The following is a 24,543-nucleotide window of genomic DNA, read 5'->3' as shown; positions in this document are numbered from 1 at the left end:
AGTATTGATCAAAGACATTCAGGAAGGACTCACTTTAAGCATGTTATTGTGCTTAGAATGTATGTTGCCTGTTATTGCAATCAAAGTGTTGCCTGATCATGTGATTGCAAAGAAAACACCCAGTATCATGCAAGTTGTCAATAACTGATTTTGCATATTGTGATTTAAAGGCAGCCTTCACTTCTTAAAGGGGAAGTGCAGTTGGTTTAAGATAAGTATCTAGCAGATGCAAAAGAAGCTACAAGGAACCTAGATTTTGACCATTTCTTTGGAGGTTTTGATAGAGAAGCTGAACAGGAGAAAGGACACACTACAAGGCAGCCAAATATTTCCAGATTCCTACCTAATTTAAATGACCAGATCAGGACAAGCAGTATTACTTCGGGAGGCAGATACAATGCCAGAAAAGTACAAAAATCTCAGAACGAAAGCTAATGTAAGACTCCAAATTCATACTGATCATTACTCTTTGAGGAGCTTTACATTAACCAAGAACTCAATACACTACAGCAATCGTTGTAACGCACTTCCCTGTATCTCCTTCTGTTCCTATCAGGAGTCTAGATTTGCTCCTCAGGATGAATGGATTTTCAATAGTCAAACCCAGGATGTATTAGAAAGCCATGAGAATTGGGGCTCTGTGATAATTGACATATTGAGTGACCAAGAGCAAGAATCTGGGAAGCGAGCAGTTGACGCTTAGAACTCATGTCATGCTGTTTATTGAAATATGTCCAGTTTGAATTGATAATGCTATTCTGCTAATTATTTATCAGGTGTCATTATCAATACAGCTTTCAGCGTGAGGCAACATGGTGGTTCAGTGTTTAGCACTGCTGCCTCACAGTACCAAGGACCTGGGTTCAATTCTGCCCTGAAGTGACTGTCTGTGTGGAGTTTGCACATTCTCCCATGTTTGCTTGGGTTTTCTCTAGGTGCTCTGGTTTCCTCCCAGAGCCCAAAAAATGTGCGGATTAAGTGGATTAGCTGTCCTACAGTATCCAGGGATATGCAGGCCACGTGGGTTAGCCAAGGTAAATGTGGGCTACTGGGATAGAGAGGGGTGTGAGTGGGATTCTCTTTAGAGGGTTGGGTAAACTCAATGGGCTGAATGGCCTGCTTCCACACTTTAGGGATTCTCTGTCAATAGCACCAAAAGGATAGTCTCCTTTTAAGTTATTAAAGGGTGTTGAGGTTATGTGTCTGCTACAGGCCATGCAATGTAATGTAACATATTTTTACTGAAAGAAGGATGAAATTTCATACTAATTTCCTCCCCTAAGCCCACTTTATATTTGACAAAACTGGAAAAGGTGATGATCAGGCAATCTGAACTATTTGTAGGAAGTTGTTGAGACACCAGGGCATTTAATGAAAATCCTGACTATCTCAGCAGAATCCAGATATCTGGTTACCCGTTGTGTAGCAGTAACAACACAATTTCACCTCTAATTTCACAATTTCAAACCTCCCACTACTCTAACATTGATTCAATGCTTTTTTTTTGCTGCATAGAGTTGCACATAATAACAAGGGGCAGGAAACACAGAGCTAGGGCCATGCTTCATCCAAGTGCTATCATCATTTGAAAAGTAGGATATAGCCATCAGGAGCAGTGGATAGTCAGGGCCATGGTATTTAGTGAATTTGGAAGACAGGTTGTGCAAGGTTTTTAACCATTTTCTCTTTCTTTCCTTCATCCAAATGAAATCCTTCCCCAGAGTAATAAATGTTAGCCGAGCTAGCAACCTCCACATCCTGTGAATGAACTTTTTAAAAATGATGTATTTCAGACCGTAGCCGTTTTCATAAGTTACTCATTTGTCCATGCAATATTTAACCATGCTATTAAAATCCAATCCTAAATTCAGGTACAGAGACACACACTAACCACTGGCAAGAAGGGGATGAGAAGAGGAGATATGCAGACACCTCAGTAACTCATACAAGAGAAAAAATAATTAGAGGGAATGCTGTTCATAAACAGGATGTTTTACTCAACCATATAATTGCAGAAACTGGGATATAATCTTGTTAAAAACATTGAATGAATGATGACTGAATGATTTATTTATTGTTGCTTGTATCTAGGGAGTTATAGTGAAAAAGTGTTCTGTCACCACAATCTAGTGCCATTTTGAGATATAAGAAGAATAAAAGAAAGCAATTTAATAGAGTTCATCTTCATTGGCCCGGGTCTCAAACACAGCTCCAGGACTTCTGCAAGGTCCCCGGTCCGTGCACCGCCACCACTGCAGTCAATGACCCGTTGCTGCCACCGTTACCAAGACATCATGCTCTGGGCCTATGAAGCCAGGAATCCCCATTCTGCCATCACTACCGCTATTCCAGGAGTCCACGTGTTAGGACTACAAAGCCAGGAGGCCCCGCTGTCACTGCTCCGGCCTCCCTGCAATGTCAGGAAGATTAAAAAAACAAGAAAAACAGACTAAAAAGGGAGAGAGAAAAAGAATGGAGCTCAGCCCACTACCTGCTCCTTGCTTGCCAGAAACGCTGGGCTGGGGCGTAGCTGTGTCTGTAACCCCTTGAGCCTACCCCACCATTCAATACAATCATAGCTGATCTTCCAATTCAATGCCTATTACTGCATTTTCCTCATATCCCCTCATCACACTGGTATTTAGAAATTTGTCAATCTCTAACTTACTTGTTAGTCAAGAATCTATCTATCTCTGCCTTAAAAATATTCAACACTGTTGTGGCATCAGGCCCATGACTGCTAGCTGGACAGCTGATAAAAGACTCACACTGTGTCATTTTAGGGAGATTTGTCAGGCCACAACCAAGCAGACAATGGTGAGGCCATTGACGGACTTGCCCCTAGGAAAGAGAGCCCATGGGCAGAAATCTCATCTTTACTGAGAGGCGCTATGCAAACAGAGGCTGGCAACCTTTTTGCTCAGCAGTGTTACTGGTGTGACCATGGCTGCCGCCAGAATGGAGGTCTTGAAGTCCCAGACTCCAGGTAAATAATGTAGGAGGTTGTTTGTAGGATAGGTGTTGATTGGAGAGGAAGTCTGGGATTCAGCAGCACGTACAGAGCAGTAGCTCTCAGCAGGACATCCTCCTTCTTGATGTTCAGTCTCTTGATTAGGTACTGGGTAACCGACCCCAACAGCCACCCCTACTGTTTCCTCCAGAAGCAACAAGTCTGTCGCTATGAGGCATCAGGTCAGTGGCAGCATGATGAGGCAAAGATGACATCATGAACTGTCCAGACAAGGACCTCAGTTGTTGGAAAGTTTGCACCTAATCACATATCCTTCCCATCTGCAAGTTCACCAACAACAGAAGCAGAAGATTTGGTCTACTGTATCCAAGACTGGCACTGCACAGCTTTTAACTTGTAGGTTTGAGTCTTCTAAACGTGCATACAGGAGAACACTTGCATAGTTCTCATTATGTCAAGGCATATGGTCTGTGCCTCTGTTCCTGATCAAAGACATGAATCAATTGGTGAGGGCATTCCTTTTATCTCTTGAAAATCAGCCTAGCATCTAAAGGTCTAAGGGAGACAAAGGAACTATTGAGGACTGTCACATTGTGGAAGCATTATGGCTATCCTCAAGAAATGGCAGAGAACTTGCTGTCTGAGTTGGCAAACAACTTGCGCACTGAACTGGTGGAAGCCCAGCTAGTTTCTGATGGAAAGCGTGCAGAGCTATATCCTGTCCATTCTGTGTACTTTTTCAAAGTCTATTCATGTGGAAAATGTCAGTACACTTCCTTTGGCAGGTTTCTTGTGACTACTGATCTGCTCAATCATATCCTTGCCTCAACATATAATATAAAATGTTGACTCCCTCACGATGATAGAGTACCACTTCAAGGGGACTTAATTGTTTATGACAATCCATCAGTTTGGCTATTCAAATGATCTGGCTATACTGCAAAATGCTAGCTTTTGTCTTGCCAAGTATGTTTACTATGTTTACCTGTTTATGTTTATCATCCTCGAGTACCAAGTTAATTCCTGGCTTTCCTGACTAATTCCTTGCACCACAATTTGACATTTAAACTATTGCCCTCCAGCCTCTCCAAATTCTCCTTCAACAACAATTGAGAAGTTCATGGGCTTTTTCATTAAATTGAGTCAGACCATTCAGCTCCTTCTGCCATTTCCCTCCCTCCTGCAGCCCAGCAAAATGTATTATTTTCTAAGCTTGTCCCTACCCTGGTCACAAATTTGCTTCTTTCTTTCCTAACTCCTCTCTTGCCAATTCCAAATTTAACCTGCCAAAGAGATCCACGCCTGCCCCCTTGTCCATATTCTCAAGAAATTGTGGACTACCATTCTTTGTTGATTGGCCCCTCTTTAAACTGATATTATTAAGCATTCCCTCTCCTCAGGTACAGTCTTCTTGCATTTAAGGTCTGCTGTCATCACTGACACCTCAGGAACCCCTTGATCTCTTTGATCTCCCAAATTACTGCCCCATCTGTAATCTTCCTGTTCCTCTGCAAATTCCTTGAACATGTCATTCTCATCTGCGCCCATCCTCCTTGGAACCTCATGTTTGAAGCCAATGCATCAGGCAAATGCACTGCTATACCAATTGACATCCTATATAAGTAATAAACTATCAATGTTTGTCCTTCTTGACCTATCCACAGTCTCTGGTGTTGTTGACCATTCCAACCTCCTCTAATGTCTTTCATCCAGCTGGGACGGTGGAACTGTATTCTCCTGATTCAAATCGTATCCCCAAGTCATAGGCAGAGAATTTCCAATCATGGCTTCTCTTCCTGCTCCCACACTGTTAGCACTGGAGTTCCACAATGATCTACCTTTGGCCCCCTTCATTCTTTTATTTCCATGATGTCTGCCAGGGCCATCTTCCAAAACTCAAATGGCAGGTAAATAATAGGAAGATGGAAGCCATTCTCTTAAAATTACTTTTGCAAGTGAGGAACTCCATTTCCCTCTGTGGCTGAACTAGACTATTTACAGCCTTCTTATTATGAAGGGCTTCTGCCCAAAATGTTGATATTCCTGCTCCTCGGATGTGGTCTGACTTGCTGTGCATTTCCAGCATCACTGTAATCTTGACAGCCTTCTTATTATATTTGACTCCAAGCTTGGTTTCCAACACTGTGTCTCCATCACCAAGAACAGCTTCTTCCATCTCCATAGTATTTCATTTCCATCTCTGTCTCAGCTTTTATGCTGCTGAAACTCTCTTTTATACCTTTGTTACCTCCAGGACTGATTATTCTAATGCTCTATCTGGCTTAACTGGCCTCCATTACACCTTTCCCCTTCATAAATTTGAGATCATTCTAACTTGCATCATGTCTCATTTACCTATTACTCCTGTGCTTACTGACATTCATTGGCTTTAATCTCACAACATTTTGATTTTAATATTATTAATCCAATGCTGCCGTGATCCATCCCTTCCTATTTTGGTATATTGCCCTAGTCTGACAACTTTCTGGTGTGTTTTGTTAAAACTGGAGTCACTTGTCCATCCCTGATTTGCATTGCATCACCATTAATAGTAGTACCTTATGTTCCTTGAGTCTTCAACTCTATAATGCTCTCGTTGTATAGCAAAAAAGAAAGATTTGCATTTATACAATGCCTTCCTTGACCACCTGACAGCACAAGGCACTTTACAGCGAATGGGGAAAATCTGGAATTGTTGTCATTGTTTTAATATAAAATTTGCATGGGAAGCACCCACAGACATATGTGATCTTTTGTAATGTTATAGAGTCATAGAGTCATACAGCATGGTAATACACTCTTCAGTCCAGCCAGTCAATGCTGACCATAATCCCAAACCAAACTAATGTTTATTGAGGGAAACAGTTGTGACCATTGACTAATATATTTAGTAAAACAAGTTAACAGCCACAATGATGAAAATAGGCAATAACTTGATCTGGGACGGCACAATGCTAACCACTGAGCCACCAGCACCAGCACCAGGGGCGCAGGTTAAATTCCAGCCTTGGTCGACTGTCTGTGTGGAGTTTGCATGTTCTCCTTTGTACCTGCGTGGTTTCCTTCCAGGGTCCAAAAATGTGCAAGTTAGGTTAATTGGTCATGCTAAATTCCCTATAGTGTCCAGGGATGTGTAGGTTAGGTGGATTGGCCATGGGAAATGCAGGGTTACTGGGATGGGGAAGTCTTTGGAGACTTGATGTGGGCTTGTTGGGCCAAATGGGCCTGTTTCTACACTGTAGGGATTCAATGATTCTAAAATTACCTTGATGGCTTAAAGTGATTACTCCAAATTTTACCTTCATATAGCTGGGGGTAGGGATTTTGTTCAGTACTTATTAAAGATTCTTAACCACTGTTGCCACCATTACATGCTGGACTTGTTAAGAAAGTCCCATTTCAGGTTCTTAACTATTGTGCCACTGTGATATTTCCTATTTCAGGAATAGAGTTTAAGACAGAAACTAGAGACAACAGTTTTGAATATTTAACTGGAAATAAACATGTATTGACCGTAAGACAAAGGAGCAGAAATTAGGCCAATCAGTCCATCATGTCTGCTCTACCATTCGATCATGGCTGATCAGCTTCTCAACCCCATTCTACTGCTTTCTCCCTGTAACCCTTGATCCCCTTGATACTCAAAAACCTATCTATCTCAGTCTTAAAAATACTCAACGACCAGGCCTCCACAGTCTTCTGTGGCAATGAATTCCATAGATTCACTACTCTATGGAACCATTGAGAACTGTGCCCAATATTGTCAGATTTCAACTGGCATTGGCAACATCCTGATGTTCAGGTTGGGAGTATCGCAATTCACCCCAGAGCAGATTGTAGTTCCAGAATGTCCATTTGTCCAAGCATCTTAGTGAAGCTTGAATTAGGAAAGCACACACATCTAAAAGGAAAGGTCTGCTGCCTGAAGCAAAAATGTATCAATGCTAAAGGAGCTGAAAATATAATTAATGGACATTTCCCAGTGTGACTGAGAGAAGGAATGTTAACATAAGGTAGTGACGCTGGAAACATAGGAAGATGTAGGACTCTGATTATTGGTGGGCTATTGGATAGTATAACCACCGGTATTTAGATCGATTCGGATGCAAAAGCTTTTGACAGACTTTAAAAAGGTTGGACTGAGGGAAACTGTCAGCTCCAGAAATTCCAGGCAAGCAGAGCAGAAACTGACTTGATACTTGGATTTTTACTTCTGAAGAAAAAAAATCGTGAAATCTTCCCAGAGAATCGGGAATCTGTCTTAGATGATTGACAACAGTTCGAACAAATGTCCAAAATAAATATTCTGGTTAACCAACTTGGGGGATAAGTTAAGGCAGCATTTTTCAGTGGATTGCATTGACTTTATAAATAAATATTAACATTGAAATGAAAGTGAAAATACCTTTATTTAAAAGGTAAATATTGCTCAGTTGACAGATTCGTTCACTTTGCCAGTGGTAAACAATTTTGTCACAGAAAAGAACTCCGAAAGAACTGCAGATGCTGTAAATCAGAAGCAAAAAACAGAAATTACTGGGAAAGCTCAGCAGGTCTGGCAGCATCTGTGGAGAAAATCAAAATTAACGTTTCGGGTCCCGTAACCCTTCTCCAGACCGGATTTGGTCACATCAAAGGGAGTTTAACTCTTGCGTGGCAAAGATAAACTTCACAAAGAGAAAAAAAAATCCCCAAATCTATCTATAATCAAATTGTTCGTAATTAAATCTTTTCTTGGCGTGGGCAGGTTTACTTTACATGTACGGTCAATCTGTTTTTTTTTAAATAAAGTTTTAGCGTGTGGGTCACAATAAGTGCAAATCGGATGCTATAATGTTTACGGTGCTTGTGTTTTATGGGTGGGGAGTTTAACTGACGCTCTATGTTTTGTTAAAACAAGACCCTTCACTCCACACTTTTTTTTGAGTAAAAGGTAGATTCCGATCATCTGAATCTGTCTCCATAGTTCTCTGATCTTATCTTCATCCTGTTCGGATATCCTGAAGCTGCTAACTGTATACTTAACCTATTTTCTACAGGGCCGTTGTGGAAATGATCAAGATTAAGCCTAAGTCTCTATAGCAACCCCACTCCACCCCCAACCCCCCACCACCCTTCAATACACCCCTTCCTGGCAACACAGGCTATCAAAACAAGTTTTATGGATGAACTCTGGTCTGCGCATTTTGCTGCACAAAAACATCGACTCAACCTGTAAGGTCAGTATAAATTGTTCCGGCTTTCATGCTTGAGTAAATTAATGCAAATTTTCAGATTTCAATGTACAAGTTCACCATCAGGAGAGATGCATGCGTTAAGTTGGAATTGCGAGAGCAAATGCCCCATATTCACATTGTCTGCATGCAACTGTGCTTCTTGAAGTACAGTAAAGATTAAAGTGGTCAGTTTGCGATAGTATTGGCACTTTTGAGAAAGAAAAATCCTCTTTTGCATTTGATCAAAACTCTCAAGCAATGGGAAAAGAGTGCTGTGTATCCCATGGCAACAACAGAGGTAATAAATGACCCCACCTCCCCCCCAGTACAGTACTAAGATTTCTGTGTGTGTGGATTTTGAATGTGTCGGTCAAACAGGTGAGGGGGAGGGGAAGAATTTTTTTGGGGGGTGTAAGCGTTAGTTAGCCTTTTGATCTTTCCTTCTTATTAGGCCGGGGAAGCAAAACTGTTCCTTGGCGATTGGTCAGACTAATCCTCCTGAGCACTGTCAGCCGTTAACCATGTGAACAGATTAGACCGTGGTTCTGCTGGACAGGCTTCAGCTGAGGTTTGTGTTGTTCTTCTCGCTGTGTGTTGCTGCTGGCCTCCTGCAGTGTTCAGGAGTTTCAACTCGATGTAGCCTTCGGCGTTTGGCGGGGAGAGAGAGTCAGAAAGGGAAGGCAGGAGAGCAAAGTAAAGACAAAAATAAACCAAAATCTTCAACATTTTGCGCACAAGCAGACTGAAGAATGTGGAGAAATAAGCATAAAGGACTAAAAGATTCTGACTCGGAGGATGACAAGCCACAGGAAGTGTCGAAGGTACGATCCCCATTAATTCTGACCAGATATCTTATATTTTAGTAGCTGTAAGAAGAGTCCTGATGCTTTCCTGCACTCGCTGAGGTTTCTCTCGCACACACAAGACTCCCCAGTCCGTTATGTCTGATGGAAAAGGGGTTTATGCTGTCTGTAAATGTCCCTTAAACTTTATACAGCCTGGCCTTCCGCTGGCAGTATGCTTTAATGACGTTTCGTTAATGACAATAAGGGATGGCGGATTTCTTTTAGGCCGAATTGAGCGCGGGTCACTGTTTTTCAGGCTGGGATGGTTCTGATGTGTTCACCCCGGGGATAAGCTTCACTCGCCTGGCTGCGATGTGGCTGGTGCAGGCGAGACTGCTTCAGCGCATCTCCCAGTGAACCGGCCGAGGGCGCCCACTGCAGTTTTCACCGTCCCACTCTCTCGTTTGGGATGGGGGTGGGGGAACTAGAGCTGGCTACAGGGGGAGGGGAATAAATCTGAAACGGGCAGGAATTCGAGAAATGTTTCTTTCTTTCTAACGTATGCGACAATGCGCGAAGGTTTTGTTTTTAAACGCCAGTTTCTTGAGGGTTCCTGACCCATCTCAGGCGATCATCTTTCAGATACCATACACGCTCATGATAACATTGGTACTTTCACCTTGCCTCAACGGTTCACTTCAAAATGAATTAACTGAAGAATAAAGTGTATCAAAATAGAGTAAAGGTTTCATATGTTTGGCGCTATACCGCATTGCCATTTAAGGGCTGAGTTCAGAGGATTTTAAGTTCTCATGAGATTGCATTGCCTTCTATCTGGGCAGTAACATATTTGGAATGTCTGTTTCATGACTTGTTTCAGAGCAAGGACCCTTTGCTTCCAGAAGAGTCTACAAGTTCTGTGTCTCAGCTTGCTACGAAGGTAGGAGTCTGTTTTCACTCAGATTTCCTAGTCTGCTTTGATGGATTACACTGAGAATTTCCACTCCTTTTTAAAAAAAAAACTTATGCTTTTGGTTTTTTTTGCAATTCAAGCAAACATTACTTTCTGATGAGACTACTGTATTAATCCAGCATAATCAATAATAAATCAATACAGGCATCAATGCTGCATTTGTCCAGTTAAAATGTGCTTTTGATGGGAACAATATTATAAATTAGTAATGACTGGAGCAATATTATAAATTAATAATAGAACAGATCAACTACGGCCAAAAGACGCCCTGCTAAAATATTATTTTGCTTTTTACATGAGCATATGTAGTTGTACAGGAATTGACTGCTAGTTTATTTACATTGATTTTTAAGCATTGTATGTCACTGTCCACATTTAGTGATCATTCTGAAAGAGGCAGTCACTTTCTGGATGAAAGTCTATTGATGGATCAACCCTAAGGAAATCTTGATTATCTTCTTCCACCAACCATGACAGAGAGAATTTCCTGACGTCTCTATATTTGTAAATTTACATACTGCTGGTGGGAGAAATGTGGTCTGGCCCACTATTTTTAGATTTTCTGCCTGATAACTCACTGGTGAATCTTCGAAATACATTTCAGTCCAGTTCAGCTAGCATATTGTATGCGCCCCATTTTCAGGAAAGAATTTTATCCCCTTGAGTGGATGTTGAGAATGAAAAATAGAATACTTTTTCCAATTTTTGTCATGCAATGTGCATCAAGTAAATTGTACTCCAGATGCAGAGGAAACTGTAGCTGACTTGCCCCAGTATTGAGTCTTATGTCTAATTTCAAAACTGCACCTATTTCAGCCCACCACTCTGAAAATTTTAATTTCCTAAATTGCTCATCCTTGTGTTTTCTTGTAAGATGGCCCCTCAGACTCTGAGGCCTTTGGCAAAAGCACACATGCTGATGGGAAAGTGAGATAGATCCCACTTCCATTAGGATCCTGCGGCCTTCCAATAGCTGAACCAGTTCCACTTTTTGGATCTTGCAGCTCTTCCAAATGAATGAGGGAAACCTCTAGAAATATTTCTGGGAGTGCTGGTGTGAGTCTAGCTGAGATTCCATGGTAGGACTCAAGTCTTGCAGAAATAGATCTCGGAAAAAAATTAATTGTCTTCACTACACTTTTGTTGTCCCTTCCTTTGCTACCTGAAGAACGTACTTTTGATCTTTGTTGCCACATCTTTGAGCTGGATACTGTTGTAGTGTTTTCACTCACAAGTGACCCCATTCTCATTAATTGAAATGGATTCCAGCACTCTTGAAATGGGTGGACTGAAGATATTCTCTAGCACTCTTCTGTGGGAACATATTAAAATATGGTCCATTAACCCTTCAACTATGGCTTCTGATCCTTGAAAATTAGTTACAACCTGATGATGACTCCTGACAGCCACCAGTGGTTTGATTGCATCTCAACCAGATTCAAACCGAGCCCTGAGTTTGAAGGTTCAGGATGAGAAACCACTTGCATTGCCTACTCTAGAGTCAACCTGTTTTTTTTGTTATAACTTGTTAAATATTTGCCTAACTGTTTAACCAATTAAAGAATCATAAAATGATACAGGATAGAAGAGGTCATTTGGTCCATCATACTTGGACCAGTTATTTAAAGCAGGTACCCAATTAGTTTCACTTCTTTGATCTCTTTTCATAGCTCTGCACCTTTTAGAGAGTTATTCAGTTTTATTTTGAGAAGTTATTAATCTACTCTTATTACCTCTCATGCAGTGGTTTTCAGATTAAAAGTGGTGTGAAATATTTTGTTTCATGTTGCCTCTGATTCATTTACCAATTTTTAAAAATCTTTCCCTCAGATTTTGTTGCAAACTGTTATGACCAAATGAATCCATTCCCTTTGTTTGTTAACCCTTTCACAACTGGTACATTGTGGCTGCAGTGTGTCACACTTAGAACATGCACTACATTGACCCTCAATGGCTTCTTCAATGGCCCCTTCCAAATTTTCAAATCCTGACCTTTTAGAAGGAGAAACACAAGAGGATAATGAAAGAGATTTTGTAGGCGGTGATATTTCCCAAGTTCCCATCAGGGCAGCATGGTGGATCAGTGTTAACATTGCTGCAGTGTAGCACCAGGGGCCCTGTTTTGATTCCAGCCTTGAGTGATTATCAGTTGAAGTGTGCATGTTCTCTCCAAGTGTTCGTGGGTTTCCTCTGGATGCTTTGGTTTCCACAGTCTAAAGATGTGCAGGTTAGGAGGATTGGCCATGTTAAATTGCCCTTAGTGTCCACGGATAAATGTTGGGCTAGGTGGATTGGCCATGATAATTGTGGGGTTATGGGAATAATGTTGGGGGCTAAGTCTAGGTGGGATGCTCTTCGGAGGGTCTGTGTGGATTCAATGGGCCGAGTGATCCCTTTCTGCACTGTAGGGCTTCAGAGTTTTTCACAATCCTGACTTGGGATTGTATCACAAAATCTTATACTTCTCCAATATTCATCCGTTGTACCAATTTCACGTTCACTACACTGGTTTGAGAAGGCAGCTCATCAATATCTTCTAGAGGATAATTTGTGATAGCCAGTGATGTCAATATGCTATGAACTAAAAACAAAATCTCTGTCTCAATTAATAAAACCTAGGATCTGTGTACATTTTTTTTAAACAGCCTTTTCAACTGCTGCCATCAGTGATTTGTGCATGGGCTTCTGCTGCTTCTGTAGTCTCATTAAAATTCTGGAATTTAATTTTTGGTGTCCCCCTCATTCTTACCACTAAAAAGAATCCTTTTATATATCTTTGTTTATTTATTGTGGGTTTTCCCATTTCCTCACTTTGTTCCTGCCTGCTGATGGTTGTTATTAAGGTTCTCCACCCCGCTGAATATTGTCAACCAATAACTAATTATCTTCCACACGTCCAACTTCAATTATTAATATAATCAGTGAGAACACTGCTTTATATCAGAATCTGTCACTCATATTCTCGTTAATTCAGTTCACCAACTATAAATGATCAGGAGCTGAACCTGGAATCTGAAGGATTTATGTTGATCCCTTTCAAGTATCCTATTTGAAGAATTATGGTGGTCTAAACCCACGGGGACAAGTTTGCTTTGTTCTGTAATGAAATCATAAACCTGACAAAAAATGGCTTTAAAATAAGAGCATGGAAAACAAGAGCCAGGAACTTTGAAAATGACTGCTCAGGTCACTGATGCCATCCCAGTTAGAGCAGTTTGTGTAATTTCAAGATGCCATCATCGAACGGATCCAGACCAGAGAGTGTAGAGTCATCAAGATCATGATAAAAGAGTGTAGTTATTATTTCCATTGCAGGAAAGGAGGCCAACAGAGGACTGGACTGAGGTTTTAAAATTGAATGCTTTTTAGATTCTGGGATTAATGTTAGTCTTTGGAGTAAAGGCAAAACAGACAGTCAGGAACCTGTCTGTATTCATGATTCATGACTTGCTAAATTATACTATTGCCAACAACCAGTTTCATCCCTTATTTTAAATTTCATAATCATTTAAAACATGCACTAAATGAGGAGAGAACTTGGGAAACATCTGTTTACACAGTTGAATTGCTTGTATTTCCACTCTTGAGACATAGAAATATACAAAATAGAAGTAGACCATTCAGCCTTTTGAGCCTACTCTGCCATTCAGTTTGATCCTGGATGATCATTCAACTCAGTATCCTATTCCGTTTTCTCCCTATGTACTTTGATCTCTTTACCCCTAAGAACTAAGTCTAACTGCTTGAAAACATTCAATGTTTTGATCTCAAAGCTTTCTGTGCCTGAAAATTCCACAGTCTCACCACTGGGTGAAGAAATTTCTCCGCATCTCAGTCTAAAATGACCAACCCTGTATCCTTATGGTTCTGGACTCACCAGTCATCCAGATCATACATCCAGTGTTTACCCTGTCTCATCTAATTGTAATTTTATAGGTTTCTATAAGATCTAAACTCCACTTAATATAGTGTCAATTAATCTGGTCTCTCTTCATACACAGGTCTGGCTATCCCAGAATCAGTTTGATGAATCATTATTGCACTGTCTCCATAACCAGAACACCCTTCTTAAGACAAGGAGACCAAAACTGCACAAAACTCTCTGGGTTTGGGCTCACCAAGACCCTGTACATTTCCAGTGAGAGATCCCTGCTCTTGAACTCTAATCTTTTTGCTACAAAAGCAAAGTACCATTGGCCTTCTTCATTATTGGCATCTTTACTTTCAGTAGGTGTTGTACAAGGATACCCAGAACTTTTGCACATCCCTCTTTCCTGATCTATTGCCATTCAGATCATCTGCCTCCCTATTTTTGCCACCAACATGGGTAGCTTCACATTTAACCACATTATACTTCATCTACCATTCATTTGCCCACTCATTCAACTTGATCAAGTCACTGAAGCATCTCCGCATCCTCCTCACTGCTCATCCTCCCACACAGCTTTATGTCATCTGCAATGGTCATTGAACCTTTTGGAGCAGATTGAATATATTTTTGAGGCCGATGAAAGACAATGGAGAGTGGAGTAGGCTTGTTGGGCTGTCCTTGGATTGTGTTAGCAAAAGGTTGGGAGAAACATGATGGAACTAAATGACTTCTATGTGATAAACCTCTGACTTTCTTAAAAATACACATTAAGGAGATCTGTACACCATGGGTATTTGTGAAATTTAATACATACTATTAAACTAAATTATACTAAATCTTATTGCAAATATTAAGACAGATGAAAATATTGTTTAGGTCCATAATGGTATTGAATTACTCAATGATGCAGTTTATATACATAGGTTTTTATACATTTCTAAGTCATACAAATATTTTGTTTCTTTCTAGTTAGGCGAGCATTTATTAATTGTCCTTGAGAAGGTGATGGTGAGCTGCCTTCTTGAACTGCTGTTACGTTATATATTTTATGTGTGCGCACTATTCATCATTTAATATGGCCTAGCAGGAATGCTAAAGACCAACTAGAACTAAAGAGCATGTGAGGGTTATATGTTGGGATAATTGTGTGTGTGTGTGTGTGTGTGTCACATGGGAAACAAGCAGTTGGTTTATGGGAGTTTTGTGATGTGAGAGCTGGAATAACGTGGTGACCAGAAAAGTACATGCCTGAACTCTGTCTTTAATCACCTTTAACGTCTGGTGTCTGTCATGCATATCTTTACCTGGAGTAAAATGGATCATGTGCTGCAGTATGGCAAAGTCATGGGACGTTAAACTATTTGTGCCCCTTAACCACAACTGTATTTTTATTCTTTATCATTTTTGTTAAACTGAACCTTAAGTGGGAATGTACCATTATGCATTGATCAATATCTACAGTATACAATTAACGTGAGCAGTTTAAATTTAAGATTTCTGCATCTCTTGCAATGCTGATGTTAAACATTTTGAAATTTGTAAGATGGTTATGTTATCAGATTGTCTCTTTCATTCTGGGTGGAAAAATGAAGGGGTCACATGAACTGTTCCAAATTCTGCTCATAAAAGCTTGTGGTCATCATTATGAAAGGTGAAAGAGGAGCCATGGAGTTATACTCCAGTGGGGTGAGAGGAGGGGGAGTGGACAATAGCAAGTGTGTGATATTCATATCTGTAAACAATGATCAGGGCTGACAGCTTTCAAGTACTGGTAGTTTTCAAGTTACAGGGAGGTATTGGGTTTTGTATATAGTTATACCTCGACTTCTCTTTTTAATTCCAAGTTAGAATGGAATTTGAGATGAGAGTTCAAGAATAGTTAAGCAGCATTTCTGCCTGGATATACGATCCATTGTCATGGAAAAAGGTCTTGAAAGCAGAAAAGGAGAAAAAAAACCATTTGTATCCTCGTCCAAGGTTTGTTTGTGATATTTCTAACCTTCACACATCAGTTGGTTTGCAAGATTCTGGGAGAGACAGCAAAAAAAGAGGCAGCCAATCTCTTGTTCCTCATGTGGAAAGCTCCTGTTTGAATTGAAATTACCAAATTTGTGAAGATTTAAGTGAAGCCAGATTCACGGAATTTAGTTTGATCAGAATCTCTTGGGATAACTGGGATAGTCAGTTCAGGTATTAGAAGTTATTGCAATGGAAAATACAAAAAGAAGGGCGGCATTGAGAACAGAGAAATGAGTGCTGTAGTAGGAAGTAACAATATGTCTGGGACAATATAAAGTACTACCATTTAAGGGATTCAAAAATTAAATTCTTTAGTGGAGTGTAAGCTCCGTACTAGAATAGTGTTTAGACAATGTTGTTTTTAATTTGTTGTCGTAAAAATCTAAAAACTTGAACTCTTGTCATGTGATACTTCTAATTAGCCACTGGATATTCAAGTATCTTAAATGTTATTGGTCTCTGTGCAGATCATAACTTGTTTATTTCCACGAGGTTTCAATCATAAGTTTGAGATAGCATGGGCCTCCCAGTTTTTATCATGATGTTGATGACTTCACTGAACCATGCCTTTTGCATATAAAGTAAGCACCTGCCTACTGGGGGCAGGCAGACTCCCCCTTCCTACACGTGTTCTGTGCTTTGAAAAAGAGCAAACGTTCCTCCTATCCAACTGCCATTTTGTCCGGTGTGTGTGTGTTTTTGGGTGTGTGTGGTGTGCTGATGCTACAAAAGTGGAAAGAAGTTGTTTATAATTTTGTAACATATTTATTTTTAAAGAACAATGCATCTCATTGCTCCAGGCGAGTAATTTGCTCAAAATCAACATGCACAGACCACTACACCACATTTTTCCGGATGTGGCAGCATGTCTGTTGCTGCTATCACTGTGCTGGTGTCTGGTGAAATTCATTCAGGTTGTGGCTGTGTGAAATAGAGGTTTGCTTGGGACAGGAAAGTTGTCAACATGTTATAGAAGTGAGATTACTGAGGTGCAGGAACGTTTTAAAATCTGTATAAACAAGGGACGATGTAATTGTTTTAACATCAAGTAGTTTGCCTTTTAGAACAAAATTGTGTAGATGACATCTGGCATTTAAAACTGATAGATGAGAGCAAGTGTCACCTTCACACCATACACAGTTAGGGGACCAAAGGGTATAGGTGTAAAGATTCCCAATTTTACTGTCATAAAGTCTGTGTATCTGGGGAATGGACAGGGTTAGACGGATGGCAAGATGAAGAGCCTGGAAATAGTGAACAGTTTAGGAATGTAGATATTTGCGCACCAGAAGAGAGTGGTGGTGGAGATTTGGCTGCCTTGGATCTACAGGCTCCAGCATTAGCTGCTGGCACCCCGATGGGATGAGAGACTGAATCAGAATTAGAATTAGGTTTAATGTCACATGTACTCACATGAGTACAGTGAAAGGTTTGCAACCTGTTACTTATGGCGCTATCTTAGGTATAAAGGTATCTAGGTACAGATTCTTTGGAATAAATTAGGAAAATACAATATCATAGGAATGTAATAGAAAAATAAAGGAATTTAAAAAATCAGAATTACAGTCCTTCCACCCAAGTCCATGCCGGCAAAAGAAATAAACAAGAAATTACATAAATAGCATTCATCTTGGGTAACACAGTGGTTAGCACTGCTGCCTCAGCACCAGGGACCCAGATTCGATTCCCACAACTGTCTAAGTGGAGTTTGCACATTCTCCCTGTGTCTGGGTGGGTTTCCTCTGGGTGCTCCGGTTTCCTCCCACAGTCCAAAGATGTGCAGGTTAGGTGAATTGGCCATGCTAAATTGCCCATAGTGTTAGGTGCATTAGTCAGAGGTAAATGTAGGGGAATGGGTCTGGGTGGGTTGCTCTTCGGAGGGTCGGTGTGGACTTGTTGGGCCGAAGGGCCTATTTCCACAATGTAAGTAATCTAATCTTCTGAACAAGGGGTCTACAATCAGGGCTTTTGAAAGGTCCTGCAGTCAGAATTCCTTGCCACTGCCTACCCCTCTGCTGAGTCTATGCTTCAGCCACTGCCACAGCAAAAGGCCCTTGTCAGTCACCAACTCAACGTTGTGGGCCTACTGCAGGCAGGATTCCTCTTTTGGGCACTGCCACTGCTGCAGACGATGACTCACTGACTGCCTGAGTTCAGGCTCTAGGCCTACCGCAGTCGGGAATCTTTACTCCCGGGCACCATGATCACTAGAGCCTACCAGCACTACCCATGCTTTCCACAATGTCAGAAGATGAAGAACACAAGAGAAAATAAAGATGAAAGAAGAAATAAAAAGGTAGAAGCAGATGAGCCCTGGGCTCCTGGGCTTAGGAGCCTGTCCACTGTATTGATACTCTGCCACCATCTTGAGATGGTTGAGATATCTTCAAACTGTGGGTCAATAGTGGAGAAGGTTGACAATTCTGAGTGTGAAAGATTGGAGAATAGCAAGAGAAAGAAGTGCAGCCTCTGTACTTGTGAATCAGAAGCAGTGGATACACCAAAACCAATGTCTCAGAGTAGCTGAAAGAGGAGAATGAGGTATGGAGGTCTTACTCCCAATACAGGTTAGAGACGAAAAAAAAACTGCAGATGCTGGAATCCAAAATAGATAAACAGGAGGCTGGAAAAATGCAGCAAGCCAGCATCAGGAAGTGGAGAAGTTGACATTTCAGGTCGAGAGCTTTCATCAGGCCTGGGCAGGGGGAAGGGAGCTCAGAAATAAAGAGAGGGAGGGGGTGGGGTTGGGGGAAAGGTAGATGGGATAGCGATAGTTGGATGCAGATAGGGAGTTATTGTGATAGGTCAGTGCAACAAGTGGAGTAGATGGGTGAGAAGGAAGATGAACAGGTAAGGTCAGGTCAAGGGGGCAGGGAGGAGGGTAAGGGCTGGACATGGGATGAGGTTGGGGCTATGGAGATAGTCCTCACTAGCTTCACTATGTTGAGGCCTGGTTGGTCGATGGCAGGGGTGAATTTGGTTGGTAGCTGGAAGGAAGGGTTGGGAGGTGAAATGGAAGGGAGGAAATGGGGCTGGAAAAGGAGCCACAGGATGAGTGGAAAGGTTATTTGAAAAACATTTCAATTTCCCCTCCAACTTCCTCTCTGACATGTCCATCCTTGGCCCCCTCCATTGCCACAATGAATCAGATCGCTACTTGGAGGAACAACACATCATCTTCTGCCTGGGCAGCCTGTAGCCTGCAGGCCTTAACATTAAGTTCTCCAATTTCCCTATCCTGTGCATGCAATGTTGTCGAGGTTTTGGATTTAATGCAACTGGTTTCCTCCGTGCTGTCCTTTGATTTTAGACCATCTTTAAGAATTCAGTACATGATGCAGTGTTGTTTCACTTGGGAATCATCCTTTTTACATGAGGAGAACAAAATGTCAAATCAGAAGGAATGCCAGGAAAGAAGCTTATGGCATTTTACAACCGTACTCTTATGTTGATTTCAGTAGTGATCAATATATGTGAGACTGTGCAGAAATTGTTCTGAACTTGCAGCCCATTGTTATCAGAGACACAGATATTGCCTATGTAAGTTACCACAAACCTCAGTTTTTATACCACAGGGTTTTAGTGAGGATAACAGTGTAATGTCAGCAAATCATATGTATGCTACAGTATTAAGAAATCACAGAGGATGCAGATTTAAATTTTCCTGAAACAACAGCATCAAGGAAGTCCATATTTGTCAGAGCCACCATGACTGTGCTTGACTCAGTTGGATCAGTAAACTGCAGGAAATAATACTAATCATTTCATTGAAACTAAGAGATGTCATAGTGCAATGCCTAGTTTCTCAGGAGGCCAAAGGAGATGTCCCTTTCCACTCTACCACCCAATATATCTTTTGCATCTGTCACCATTTCAACACTCAAATGCTTGACTATTGCTGGATCTTTTGGGGGAATCATGCATTGCAGGTTATTCTGGAGTTAGCTGAAAGACCTCAATGCAGGTAATGAAGGGCGGAGTGGAGAACAAGTGTGAAATGACACATTGAAGACAATTAGGCTGTACATGCTGTTGCTGCCAGGTGAGGAGACCGAAGTGCCAGATTTCCCTCTGTACAATCACCTCACTTCCCAAGAGCTGAGCTCTCAACATAGGCTGCGGCTGAAGATGGGGTTCTGCCCTTGCAATTGTATTTAAACTGAACCAGGGGAAAAGAATCAAAATTTATTGCTACAAGTTCTGATGCCCAGCGCTGTCATGTGGAAAAAATCTTGTCCTGTATGTGTCTGTTGCAGTCATCTTCTAGAGGTCATTGACAAATGGCCATGTTTGATGCAAATGCATGTCCTCAATTATTAAAATAAAATGAAAGTGACTTTTTTTTTCTTGCCAGTGCTCAAAAGAGAAAGTTGCAACAAATTGAACATAGACATGCACTGTTTGAGCTTAACTAATTCTATATTCTTCCTTTGGCCGTGAAGTGGAAAACAGAGGAAATAGAGACCAGCCAAGGATCCATTTTTTAAAAAAACATCTTTATTTTCAAAATGTATATCCCTCTCCTATTATTGGACAAGGTTGAAAAAGCTAAGTAACTGACTAAGTGGCCAAATGTAATTAATGACTGGACTAAAAGCTCAGGAAGCAAATGAATGTCAAAAGGTAGGATGCTGGGAGGTATGCCAGAATTTGATAGATACAACCATGATATGCCAGGAATACATTCTACTGGAAAATGCATGATTCTGTCCAGGCAGCAAAAAATAAAATAAGCTTGTTGAAAAATGTCTGAAAAAAATCCAAATGAAATTTCTAATATTCTGTTACCATTGATGTATAACCTGCAAATGCTGCATTTATAACCCTTCAGTATGCTTACGGGAAAAAATGTTTGCTGACCTGCAGTCCAAAAGCTTAACATATATCTGGTTATCATTGGAATGACAGAACAGTCTGGAATGTTGCGAAATATGCACTTTGATATTATTATAATTTTAATCAGTTATTTGTAAACTCCATGACTGGGTAATAATTATAAGAATTGGCCAAGTGCTAAATTTTGTTTTCCTGCTTGGCTTCCTACTATGTGCCTTATTTTAATTAAAATTTAACTTTACTTTTAATCAAGTAATGTATTCCTTTACTTAATAAACTGATACTAAGCCGGAGAAGCAATAAAGCAGGGTAGGAATAGGGAAAGGAGAAACAACAAGTTAAGAGTGAGAGGTGTTCAAAGTTTATGAACACTTGGGTTGCAGGTGCTTTGAAATATCAAATCCTTTAAGCTAGAGAAAAAAAAATTCACTGGTGTAATACTTTATAAAAACAGTAGACTACTTTGTAAATAATGTTATTCTGTGTTATTAAAGATCTAGGAAAGGTTGATTGTCAGTTTATCCTAGAAACATTTCAGTTATAACACTAAACTCAATGTTTCATGCATCTTATTCTTAAACAATACACATGATACATATGATTGTTTTTCAAATATTAGGTCATCCAGATGTGTGACTGTATAGTTCCAGGTAATCAGCCTGGAGTGCACTAGAGTTTTGATGCAGTATTTTTGGTGGCCCTGAGCTTTTGTATTTTTGATTAATTTAATATTTTCTTGGCCCTGTGGTTTATACCTGGCACCCTCTTGCTGACTTCTTTATCCAAGAATAACATAAGCTTAAGATTTTATCTTCAGCTTAAGAGCACTTAGAGTCATAGTCATAGAGATGTACAGCATGGAAACAGGCCCTTCAGTCCAACTCGTCCAAGCTGACCAGATATCCCAACCCAATCTAGTCCCACCTGCCAGCAGCCGCCCTATATCCCTCCAAATCCTTCCTATTCATATACCCATCCAGATGCCTTTTAAACATTGCATTGTACTAGCCTTCACCACTTCCTCTGGCAGCTCATTCCATACACGTACCACTCTCTGCGTGAAAATGTTGCCCCTTAGGTCTCTTTTATATCTTTCCCCTCTCACCTTAAACCTATACCCTCTAGTTCTGGACTCCCCAAACCAGGGAAAATACTTTGTCTATTTATCCTATCCATGCCCCTCAAGATTTTATAAACCTCTTTAACTCATCCCTAAGCCTCCGTTGCTCCAGGGAAAACAGCACTAGCCTATTCAAGATCTCCCGCTAGCTAAAATCCTCCAAACCTGGCAACATTCTTGTAAATCTTTTCTGAATCCTTTCAAGTTTCACAACATCTTTCCGATAGGAAGGAGACCAGAATTGCACGCAGTATTCCAACAGTGGCCTAACCAATGTCCTGTACAGCCGCAACATGACCTCCCAACTCCTGTACTCAATACTCTGACCAATAAAGGAAAGCATACTAAACACCTTCTTCACTATCCTATCTGCCTGCAACTCCACTTTCAAGGAGCTATGAACCTGCACTCCAAGGTCTCTTTGTTCAGCAACACTCCGTAGGAGCTTACCATTAAGTGTATAAGTCCTGCTAAGATTTGCTTTCCCAAAATACAGTACCTCGCATTTGTCTAAATTAAACTCCATCTGTCACTTCTCAGCCCATTGCCCCATCTGATCAAGATCTCGTAATCTGAGGTAACCTTCTTCGTTGTACACTACATCTCCAATTTTGGTGTCATCTGCAAACTTAGTAATGACACCTCTTATTATAAAAATGACAAATTATAAAAATGACAAAAAGTAGTGGACCCAGCACCGATCCTTGTGGCACTCCACTGGTCGTAGGCCTCCAGTCTGAAAAACAACCCTCCACCACCACCCTCTGTCTTCTACCTTTGAGCCAGTTCTATATCTAAATGGCTAGATCTCCCTGTATTCCATGAAATCTAACCTTGCTAACCAGTCTCCCACGGGGAACCTTGTTGAACGCCTTACTGAAGTCCACATAGAGCACGTCCACTGATCTGCCCTTATCAATCCTCTTTGTTACTGCTTCAAAAAAACTCAATCAAATTTGTGAGACATGATTTCCCACGCACAAAGCCTTGTTGACTATCCCTTATCAGTCCTTGCTTTTCCAAATACATGTATATCCTGTCCGTCAGGATTCCCTCCAACAATGTGCCCACCACTGACGTCAGGGTCACTGGCCTATAGTTCCCTGGCTTATCCTTACCACCCTTTTTAAACAGTGGCACCATGTTAGCCAATCTCCAGTCTTCTGGCACTTCACTTGTGACTATCGATAAAAATATCTCCACAAAGGGTCCAGCAATCACTTCCCTCCCTTCACACAGAGTTCTAGGGTACACCTGTTCTCTTTGCTAGATATAAAATTTAAGAATGATTATCACTTCAAAAGTACAGTGGATTACCTGATGTAAAGCAGATGGAATAAATACTATCCTTCTGGTTATTATGTTTTGATAATACCAAAGACACCTAGGCTTCATGGGGCACTCCTGATTCCAGAGTCAAGGAGTATCATCTCAATCAGTGAAAGTAAGGGATAGACTGATTCGCCCAAAGGAGCTATTACATTTCAAGAGATTGAAATGTTTCATGAATAGGGCAAGGTTGTTTCCACATAAGAATGGTTCTGTTTTAGCTATTGTGTAGTTTATATGTAAATTAATTCAGAGATGTAGTCTTCAACTTACATGTTCTCCAGTCAGTCTTTTAACATGTTTAGACCAAATAAATCCAAATGTAATAGAGAATAAAGATACAGGTTGAAGTTGTGACCTGCTATTTCCACAAGTAATGATTAAGCAGAAATATATAGATCATAATACTGTAGCATAAAATGAAAATCATAATTAAACCAATTATGGCAAAGCATGATTAGCCTTTTTTGGTTAGTTGTTCAGATTATATCTTTGACATCTTTTGAAATAAGAAAAATGAACTTATCCAAAGATCCTTCACCATTAACCCTTTCAGAATCGCTACTTTGTGTAACATTCTTCACACTGGAAGTTTATAATTAGAAATGTGGAATTTCATTCATTCAGATGTTAAATATTGATGGAATTTTAAATTTATTTTTCTGCCTAATGTGTGCTATCCCCAAAGCTGTTTTTCTTTGCTTCTCTTTATTTCACTTTTTGTACATCACTTGGGATTTGAAGTAAATATTCCAATGTGCACGTCCTGGTTTAGAATCTGTGTGTCACAGTGAGGATTCTTTAATCTGATTGGCTAAGACAATGCATCATTTTCTTGCACAGGTTCTAGATCCCATGAAGAAGGTACAATGTTGAAATGTTTAACCACTGCCTCACAGTGCAAAAACCCACAGAAGTGTAATGAATCGCGTATGTTGCTCACTTTGTGCCGATCAGAGTGGTGTTATTTAGTTAATTACAGAAATAATTCATTCTGTCAGACTTTCGTAAATATCAGGAAACTTTTATAAAATGTTACCGAACATCTAAGTTTGAAAATTAGATGATGCTAATGCTGCAAGGAATTAAAGCAAATGAGATGAAATGATTCGGAAGCTTGAATTTTGATCTCTAGTTACCTGCTACTCTTCAATTTTCCAGGACAGTAAATCACATCTGTTCACACCCTTTACCATTTAATTATCTCTACAGTGAAGCAGTCAACTCTAGATTTTGCAAAACTAGGTTTTGCCTCTTCTTTTTACTTCATGTTACTTTACTTAACCTTTTGCAACATATGGTAACCAAAATATATGGGAGAAAATACTAGACAGTTACTGAAAAGTCCCTTGCATAATTAGAATGTTCATACTGCAAGTTTGTTATTTGTTATCACTTCAAATATAGCAACCTGTGCAAGGGA

The 24,543-nt window shown here is 40.4% G+C and overlaps 1 protein-coding gene across 6 annotated transcripts in view; it reads left to right on the top strand.

The window, feature by feature from the left end:
* The first annotated feature begins 8,064 nt into the window (after positions 1-8,064).
* Positions 8,065-24,543, top strand: part of LOC122541842 (testis development-related protein) — a 64,731-nt gene continuing 48,252 nt past the window's right edge. The window contains exons 1-3 of one of the 6 annotated variants that reach the window (XM_043678892.2): positions 8,071-8,190; positions 8,929-9,008; positions 9,853-9,912. In XM_043678892.2, coding sequence (XP_043534827.1) covers positions 8,937-9,008; positions 9,853-9,912 — 132 coding nt within the window. In that variant the 5' untranslated portion in view covers positions 8,071-8,190; positions 8,929-8,936. Of the gene's footprint in view, positions 8,191-8,339; positions 8,486-8,601; positions 9,009-9,852; positions 9,913-24,543 lie in introns of those variants that run through there. The other 5 variants (XM_043678901.2, XM_087978217.1, XM_087978215.1 and 2 more) reach the window with 5 other exon arrangements.

This window comes from Chiloscyllium plagiosum, unplaced genomic scaffold (genome assembly GCF_037043375.1).
Source record: "Chiloscyllium plagiosum isolate Xiang-an unplaced genomic scaffold, Cpla_swu_hap1 HiC_scaffold_3, whole genome shotgun sequence".
Taxonomy (NCBI): Eukaryota; Metazoa; Chordata; class Chondrichthyes; order Orectolobiformes; family Hemiscylliidae; genus Chiloscyllium; species Chiloscyllium plagiosum.
Note: the sequence above shows the minus strand (reverse complement) of the source record. Positions and strands in the feature narration are given on the sequence as shown.